The 10,000-nt window shown below is 42.3% G+C and overlaps 1 protein-coding gene across 2 annotated transcripts in view; it reads left to right on the top strand.

Annotated features, from left to right (window-relative positions):
* gria4b (glutamate receptor, ionotropic, AMPA 4b) overlaps positions 1 to 10,000 on the top strand; it is a gene marked incomplete at both ends in the record, with an annotated part of 157,975 nt that overhangs the window by 127,672 nt on the left and 20,303 nt on the right. For both annotated transcript variants that reach the window (XM_080040914.1, XM_080040913.1), the window contains one exon: positions 1 to 278. This exon is cut by the window's left edge and continues 96 nt beyond it. In XM_080040914.1, the coding sequence (XP_079897040.1) occupies positions 1 to 278 (278 nt within the window). The remainder of the gene's footprint in view (positions 279 to 10,000) is intronic.

Raw genomic sequence — 10,000 nt, 5'->3', positions numbered from 1 at the left:
ATGATCAAAAAGCCCCAAAAGTCCAAGCCGGGCGTCTTCTCCTTCCTGGACCCGTTGGCCTACGAGATCTGGATGTGCATCGTGTTCGCCTACATAGGGGTGAGCGTGGTGCTGTTCCTGGTCAGTCGCTTCAGCCCGTACGAGTGGCACACGGAGGAGCCCGAGGAGGGCACCGACGGACAGCCCAGCGACCAGCCCCCCAACGAGTTCGGGATCTTTAACTCTCTCTGGTTCTCTCTGGGAGCTTTCATGCAGCAGGGGTGTGACATCTCGCCCAGGTAAGAGGGGCTGTGATTGAGTGTGTGTGTGTGTGTGTGTGTGTGTGTGTGTGTGTGTGTGTGTGTGTGTGTGTGTGTGTGTGTGTGTGTGTGTGTGTTTGTGTGTGTGTGTGTGTGTGTGTGTGTGTTTTAATAAGTATGTGTGTATTAGTTTAACGGTGCTTAGAGGAACTTTAAGTTTGTTTTAGTGTGTGTACTAATTTTTCGAATTTCATCTTAAAAGAGTAAAACAAGATTTTTTTTTTCTACGACAAAGTCTCAGCTTGGTTTCCATCACACTGATAACATGTGCATTGTGAAGTATGGCATCAGAAAAGACTCACTCGAATTTAAGGCAACTGTCTTCAATGTCTGAAAAACAACCTGATTGTTGCTTCCCACAGGTGTGTGTTAAGACTTGTCCGCTTGTAGTTTGTGTCAATCAGTGCGGTTACATGGCACAACTAGACTAGACGGACCATGTCACTTGTCTGAGTATACATGGCCTTTCGGAAATCGGATAAATGTCCAATGCATGGCTGTCTCCACTATGCTAGGTTTTCTTATCCGACTTCTCTTGTCTGTTATTGCGCCGATTTGTGTGCGAAGTAGATCGGATAAAGGTGTTTACATGCAGTTTAAAAGTCCTGTTGAAGTCTTATTCGTTTAGTTACCCGATTATGAGTCTGCATGTAAACGCACTGACTCATACGTGTCTGAAATATTGATGGAGGTCTGAAATGGATTGGCAGGTGAGGGATTTCAGCACTGGTTACATTCACAATCAGACATGAAGTCCCCTGGTTATAAACGGCCTTTTCTAGAAAAAAATAATCTTGTTTTACTCACCAAGGTAAGAAGCATTATGATATAGTATACGTATGTTTTAATATGTTTGTATATGCTGTTTAAGACGCACTTTTATTTTACTGAAAAAGTTGCGGAAAACTCAAAATTTGAAGGTTATTGTTTTCAGTCGAGTTTTGAGGCTAAAAGCTTGAAGGAGTTTGAAGGATAACTGCCTACATTTGAGTTGACTCATTATATTTCGTTGCGATAACCTATCATATTCTGCAACTTCACGTTCTAAGTTGTAGATCCTAAAAAATTCAAACAATAACAATTGTGCCAACTTGTTTTTAAAAAGTTTTTACACCGTTTAATTTTTTAATCAACATTTTGACTGACTTTTTAGTTTGTTATCTGTATGACAGAGAATTAGTTTGCACAACTTCACATTTTGGATGCATGCCTAATAGTGACACATTAGTTATTTTGTTTTCCCGCCGAGGACACATTACATGACTTTTATAGGCCGGTTATAACCAGGAGACTTCATGTCTGATTGTGAATGTAACCAGTGCTGAAATCCTTCACCTGCCAATCCATTTCAGACCTCCATCAATATTTCAGACGCGTATGATTGACACAAACTACAAGCGGACAAGTCTTAACACGCTCCTGTGGGAAGAAAAAATCAGCTTGTTGTTCAGACATTGAGGACGCTCTAAAACCTGGCTGTCACTAGTTTGTCAGATTGAGTTTATCCGTGCAACACTAGGCAGAAAATAATCTTCAACTGATAGTTAGTAAGAGTATGTTTTTGAATAGTTTCCCACTCCTGTAGTGTGTCCTTAGCTTAAAGACCTACTTCACCGGTGGAGATATGAAGGTGTATTGAACTCTGAGATCCTATGTAGTAAAAATGTGCAATTTTTTTTTAAATTGGTTCAACCTAGCCTGAGAAAAGGCAGAAAGAGTTTTTTTATGGTCTCACTGTCTAACCCTACATTTTACTAGTGTGACATCACACTAGTAAAAATGTAGGTTTAGGGTTAACAGGACAGCTGGGCCAAGGGAAGACTGAGGGAAGAAAAACCTCATTCATTATGTTTTAATAGTGATTTTATAATGATAGAACGCCGGTTCCGTATTGGTGAAGTATTCCTTTAAGTAACAACTGACGTTCACATTAAGTCTCCAGCCTCTATCATAAATCATGGAAACACTTTTTTTTTAAAGACTCCAAGGTGAATTGTTGTTGCCGCTTGTCACCAACAATCCACTTGAACTAGGACATGATTTCTATATGATACATCTCCACCATAACTACTCTGACTATACAGTATACTGATGACTACACAGCTCTGGAAACAATGAAGAGACCACTCCAAATATTCAGTGTCTCTCGTTTGACTATTTATAGGCATATGTTTGAGTAGAATGAACATTTTGGTTTTATAATATAAACTACTGACAACATTGCTACACAATTCCAATACGTTTTTTGTCATTAAAGAGCATTTTCCAATAAGTAATGTAGAGATGAAGATTGAAGAAAAATCCAGACTGGTCTCTTAATTTTTTCCAGAGCTGTACTGTTTTATGTTTGTTGTACAGTATATAATAATGATGAGCAATCCTCATTATTCAATTATTTAATCAAACAAATTATATATATATATTTATTTTTTTCAAATGCTGAAACATACTCCTTCAACTTCACTACAACTTCCTCACTTAATGATAGTTTGAAATATGAGGTTTTCCATCTGCCACTAAGGATACACTGTAGTTCATCATAGCAATTGAAGCCTGTTTGTATTTAAGTTACTGGACTTAACCTGCTGCATATCAGTGTTAATTTGCATGGGGACTGTAGGTCAGAAGCCTAATACAATATAAATATAATATAATATAGAGGTGTTAAGTATTGAAGTATGATTGCTTTGTGGTGTAAGCTACTGTTGCTCTGTGTGCAACTGTACGTGCACATTGGCATCTCACCTGTTGTGTTTACGTGGTATGTTTGTGTGAAAGAGAGAGAGAGTTAGTGTGTGTGTGTGTGTGTGTGTGCGTGTGTGTGCGTGTGTGTGTGTGTGTGTGTGTGTGTGTGTGTGTGTGTGTGTGCGTGTGTGCGTGCGTGCGTGCGTGCGTGCGTGCGTGCGTGTGTGCGTGCGTGCGTGCATCTGTCTGCTAGTATTGATTTTTTGTCTCTATTCTGCGGCCAATGTTGTTCTTCTCTGTCTTGTCCTTGCATCCACTGTGTCGTCAGCTTCTTAGCAACGTGTCTATTTGTACGTCAGTTTGGGCATTCTCGGCTTTGCACTCGTTTGTGTGTCTGTGTATTTTTGCTGTGGGACGGTGGTTCTGCTCCATAGTGTGAAACCTTTGGTAGGAGGGTAAGGGGTTGATACATCGATGCTTGTACAGTATATGGTCAAGTGTGTGTGTGGCTATGTCTGCTACAGCCTTTAGGGGGGCTGCTGGTTCGTCTTTGTTTGTCTAGCAAAGATCAAGCTTTCTGTCCGTCCTTGTACACTGGCATTCTCTCTGTTCACATTTGCTGTTATGGGGTTTAGACCTTAACGGCGCTTTTCCACTACATGGTACCTACTCTACTCAGCTTTGGAACCAGGGTCCTTTTCTGGAATTAGTTTATTTTTTGGAACCTCGGAGAAGTCGGTAGCAATAAAGTAGGTTCCAGATTTGAGGTACTTTTACATAGTGAAAATTGTTAGCCTCATAGCATAGTTGCCTAAATCATATTTACTCTACTTTACTTTTACTCTACATCTACTCTATTCTACATCTACTTCACCCTACTCTATAACCATTGAAATGTGACTTAGGCAATTATGCTATTAGGCTAACGAAAAGTAGATGTAGAATAGAGTAGATGAAGAATAGAGTAGATGTAGAGTAAAAGTAGAGTAGAGTCGAGCCGGTTACCATGTAACGGAAAAAACGCCATTAGCTGTTGGAGATTGGGATATTTCAAGATGCTGCTAAAATTGCTTCTATATACTGATAGTTATTTTAAGTCGCCCACATAAGACTTATTTTAATCTGCATTAATTAAAGCCCTTATGGATCTTGTTACTGTATGATAATAGAGTTGGTAAGATTTGATGAGATGAAAATGAAAGGACCAAACCAGCCTGTATGTTTCAGCCTCTTCCACACCAGGGGAACTCACAAGATGGCGGATCCCGAGGTACATTAAAAGCGCCGTACAATTTGTAGGAAATATCACGTAAGATTTCAAGATTCAAGAGGTTTATTTGTCATAAGCAAACCAATATATGAGACTATATAGTGGGTGGGGCCTGGGACTGCAGTGATGAAGGCCACTCATTTAAAGGTGGAGTCAGTGATTCTGGAGAACGCTTTTTGTCCAAATCACTTTTTGTCCAAATCAGTGAATATCTCCTGAAAATACGCTACCTGTCTGTACTGAGTGTGCGCTGAAAAAGGGGTATGCAAACAAAAGTCCCAACCATAGCTAAAATTATGCCCGTTTACAGAGCCTAGGCTGTGTATTAACATCATATTCCTTTTTGAGCACACACACAGTACAGACAGGCAGCGATTGTGACAACAAGCGTTCTCCAGAATCACTGACTCCACCTTTAAAGAATACACTCGCTTTGATCACAATGTTTGCCGACCACCCCACCACATCTCTACTGCCTGTGTACTGCAGATAAGGACTTAAAGCCCCCACACACACACACACACCATACACACACACACATACACACACACACACACACACACACACACACACACACACACACACACACACACACGCACACAACAATGCATCAGAATGAAGAAAAGTCTACATTCCAACCCTCTCTATGTGTGGCTATGGTCCCCGCTGCATTTCACCTGTCACTACTGCTAATCCCCTGGGCCTAGCTTTACCCCGATCCATCAACGGGCTAACGGGCGCTTTCACACACACACACACACACACACACACACACAGTATTCACTCACGCACACACACACACTCACTTGGACAAGCACACGCACATACTCACACACACACGCACACGCACACACACACACGCACACACACACACACAAACTCACAGGGATACACGCACGCACATGGATACAGACACAGCCACACGGAAACTCACACACACACACACACTCCTCACACTCACGCACACACATGCACGCACACACTCACACACACACACATACACACACACACGCACACACACACACACACACACACACACACACACACACACACACACACACACACACACTCTACCCTAGTTTTTAGCCTGACATAGCAACATGCAAATCCCCCTCACACTGGGGAGATTAGAAGGCGTATAGCATTATAGTGACAAGGCCAAAAGGTGAATTAGATGAGTTTGGGACGAGGGTTTGTGTTCTCGCTGTGTGTTAGCTCATGTGTTACAGTCACTTTATACGAGTGGACAGCGGTAACAACTCTATAGTCCATTCACACGCGATACACACACACACACACACACATACACACACACACACACATAGGACACACACAGTGGACAGCGGTAACAACTCTATAGTCCGTTCACACGCGATACACAGCCTCTGAAAGTTTTTTAGGAGGCTGAGTGGTGGTCAAATACTAAAGGATTACATAAGTAGTTTATGGGTTGTATATACAGCTCTGGAAATAATCAAGAGACCACTGCAAATGTTCAGTGTCTAGTTTTACTGTTTATAGACATATGTTTGAGTAGAATGAACATTTTGGTTTTATAATATAAACTACTGACAACATTTCTACCAAATTCCAATACATGTTTTGTCATACAGAGCATGTTCAATAAATTAATCAAGACTGGATGGATGGAAGGATAAACAGACAGACAGACAGACAGACAGACAGACAGACACACAGACACACAGACACACAGACACACAGACACACAGACAGACACACAGAAAAAAATCTGTCCGTGTTTCTTGCTTGGGGCTCCTTGCTGTTTTGTCTTGCAACTCTAAACAAACCAACTTTGTAGAACTATAATCTTTGGGCCTCTGAGCGTTTTAATTGTACAATAATCCAGTTCTGGAACAAGATTGGCCAGTGGCTTGAAATTTAAGGAAAACAAACTCATTTTTCAAAGACCAAAACAAATGTTGAATAAAAGTATAGCACACACACACACACACACACACACACACACACACACACACACACACTCACACATTATAGTCACAGGGATAGAAAAGAGGGCAGCCACTGGCCAAAAGAAGAATATACAAAGCTGTGTTATCTATTACATTAAACATGGATGTTTTCCCCACTAAATAACCCCTGCCTTAAAATCTACACTGCCTTTGAGGAGTTGGTAAACTGGGTCAACAAGATTGTGTGTGTGTGTGTGTGTGTGTGTGTGTGTGTGTGTGTGTGTGTGTGTGTGTGTGTGTGTGTGTGTGTGTGTGTGTGTGTGTGTGTGTGCGAGAGAGAGAGTGTGTTAGTTTGTCTGACTGTGTGTGTGCGTGCGTGCGTGCGTGCGAGAGGGAGAGTTTGTCTGACTGTGTGTGTGTGTGTGTGTGTGTGTGTGTGTGTGTGTGTGTGTGTGTGTGTGTGTGTGTGTGTGTGTGGCTGTGGCTGACTGTGTGTGTGTGTGTGTGTGTGTGTGTGTGTGTGTGTGTGTGTGGCTGTGGCTGTGTCTGACTGTGTGTGTGTCCGTGCGTGTGTGTGTTTTTGTTTGGCCAATAAGCCCGACAGATACAAGCAGCTTTGGCACTGTACAACACAGAGGGAAGAACAACACTGGCCCTAACAACCAGAATATGTGTTTGGCAATGTCGACATTTTAATTGGTTTTCTTGAGCAAGCGTTGTTGTTGTTATTGTAGGTGTATAGCTCAGAGCGTTGCTACGAAGCTAAAGGTTAGCATTAAAAAATAGATACGAATAAATAGATAAAATAGACGTAAACAAAGTGACGTACAGAAAGAGAGAGAGAGACAGAGGGACAGAGAGAGAGAGAGAGAGACAGAGAGAGAGAGAGAGAGAGAGAGAGGGACAGAGAGAGAGAGAGAGAGAGAGAGAGAGAGAAAGACACAGACAGACAGATAGAGTCGGACAGACAGAGAGACTGTATTGCAATAGTTTGCAAAGGTAGGGTAGACAAGTTTATTTCTATAGCACAATTCAGACACAAGGCCATTCAAAATTCAAAGTGCTTTACAGGGGCAAGATTAAAATACAATCAAGTATAGAATACACATTAGAAAAGCGTATGAGAAATACAACATTTAAATTAAATTAAAAATTGCAGGGTAAAAGGGAAACAGAAAAGTCTTCAGATTTGATTTAAAAGGAGCTGAGAGTTGCAGCAGACCTCAAGTTTTCTGAGAGTGTGTTCCAGATTATGATCCAAAAAGTGTCTACGTTTGGAATCTAGCCACTTTTTTTATGGAGATGTGGGGGGCGTAGATACTAAGGGCCAGGTTCCAATTTGGGAATGTGGACAAGTCTTCATATTTGATTCAAAGGAGCTGAGAGTTGCAGCAGACCTCAAGTTTTCTGCTACAGCTCCTGATCCAAGACAAGTGTCTACGTTTGGAATACAGCCCATTTTTTTTTATGGAGATGTGGGGGCGTCGATTCGAAGGGCCAGGTTCCAATTTGCACAGACGGTTAGACAGAAACGATAACGAATGAGATTTAATGTCATGTGAAACGATATGATTTGAGCCGTAGCGCTTAAGGGGCTCCAGTTAGAAGCAATAAATTATATGATCTCTTCACTTCTATTATGAATTCATTTTTTTTCCTTTGCTCATTTCGTGACACAGCTCGAAGGTGAAACGATAGAGAGTCTCTCTCTCGGTCTCTCTCTCCCTCTGTCTGTCTGTCTGTCTGTCTGTCTGTCTGTCTGTCTGTCTGTCTGTCTGTCTGTCTGTCTGTCTCTCTCTCTGCCTGTCTCTCTTTTCCCCTCTCTCTCTGTCTCTCTCTCTCTCTCTCTCTGTCACTCTTTCCCTCTCTGTCTCTTTGTCCCTCTCTCTCTGTCTCTTCATCTCTCTCTCTCTCTCTATCTCTCTCTGTCTCTCTCTCCCTCTCTCTCCATCTCTCTCTCTCTCTCTCCCTCTCTTAATAAGGGTCAATCCCCCCCTCCTGCCCCCTCTAGGCAGAACCATAATAATTAATTCAGTGATTAATATCTCGGTCTCCGATGGCAACGTCTCCCTGGAAACAGGAGAAAATAAAATGGTGACATGATAGTCTATCACAATGACTACACACACACATCCCAGATGAGTGGAATTTAGAGCTAGAGTGCGTAACTTCTGTTGCCCCCCATGAGGAATTCTGAGTAATCACAACAACACTGTTGGTGCATCTACATGAGGTAAAGCCATCGGTGATTGCACATGGATTTTATTCCTTCTGCTGTACGTCCAGGTGTTTTCTCAGCAGTAGAATCAACAACTGAAACATTTCTTGGGCTCTTCTTGGGATTTTTCTGAGCTCCTGCACCAGTGTCGGGGGGCAACACTAGTTTGTAAACGCTGCCATACTGAGAAATAAAGAGAGAGTTTTGTGGAGCTGATAGGCTTGATCAATTGTGTGTCCACTAGTTTGGCGATGGCTTGAATGTAACAGACATTAATTTATATTTAAAAAAAGTTACGAACTTTAGCTTTAAGACTTTTAGCTTTATTTTCCTGGAAATTCAATCTGATCGCTGCATCGATGAATATCAATCTAAATATCAAGGTGTTCCACGGATGCCTTGACCGTAGCCGGCATTTATTTATATATTAAAAAAGTTACACACTGTTTCTTTAAGACATTTTCTCAAGGGACTTCGGTGTCAAATATCAAGGTGCTCCTCGGAGGTGTAATTGTTCCCGGCTGTTCCAGGTTGTTGTCAGGTGGTTTCATTGAGATGAATTATCTTGAGTCACTCACTGTTGCCACGGCGAGTTAATGCGAGCGACGTGATTGGCTTGATTAGTCCTGATTAACTCGGAGCGCTTTGAACACTGATGTGAAAATATATCCCGACAGCTAATGCAGACAGAGCGTTACTTTGTCTGATTTGAGTGGTGGATTATAGGCCCAACAAACAACAGCTGCATCTTTGAAAAAAGGAAAAAAAAAATTACTTTCAAGTCTCTCTCTCTATATAGCTCCCCCTTTCTGTGTGTGTCTCTCTCTATCTCTTCCCCCCTCTCTCTCTCTCTCTCTCCCCTCTCTCTCTCTCTCTCTCTCTCCCTTTTTCTCTCTCTCCTCTCTCTATCTGTCTCTATCCCTCTCTCTCTCTGTTTCCCTCTCTCTCTCTCTCTGTTTCTCTCTCTCTCTCTCTCTCCCTCCCTTCCTCCCTCCCTCTCTCTCTCTCCCTCTCCCTCTCTCTCTCTCTCTCTCTCTCTCTCTCTCTCTCTCCCTCTCTCTCTCTCTCTCTCTCTCTCTCTCTCATTATTTTATTAATTCGATGCCAATTAGCTGTTGTTATATCCGACAGACACACTGCCTTTCTGCTCAGCTTATTGCGTGGTGTCACCAGTGCTTGTCCTTGGTCACACTTCGGTGATTTTGTCGCAATATTCTTGCAAATTACAGTCACTTGCCACAGGGTCAAATTTCACTTTTGTGTGTGTGTGTGTGTGTGTGTGTGTGTGTGTGTGTGTGTGTGTGTGTGTGTGTGTGTGTGTGTGTGTGTGTGTGTGTGTGTGTGTGTGTGTGTGTGTGTGTGTCTGATTTTACCCAGCATGGCAGCCTTCAGTGGTGGTCCATAGCCTCAAAGTCAAGAGCCAGTGTAGTGGGGGTCATCCCAATGTTACCAGGTTTATATTGCACCAAATAGGTTGTTTAGGTGCAGGCATCACAGCTGGGTGGTTAGGGTTAGGGTAAGGGGACAGGGAGAGGTAAGAATAGGATTGAGACTGACACACACAACACACACACACACACACACACACACACACACA

The sequence above is a fragment of the Ammodytes marinus genome (genome assembly GCF_949987685.1).
Source record: "Ammodytes marinus genome assembly, chromosome: 14".
Taxonomy (NCBI): domain Eukaryota; kingdom Metazoa; phylum Chordata; class Actinopteri; order Uranoscopiformes; family Ammodytidae; genus Ammodytes; species Ammodytes marinus.
The sequence above is the reverse complement of the archived record's forward strand: the minus strand, read 5'-3'. Positions and strand labels throughout refer to the sequence as shown.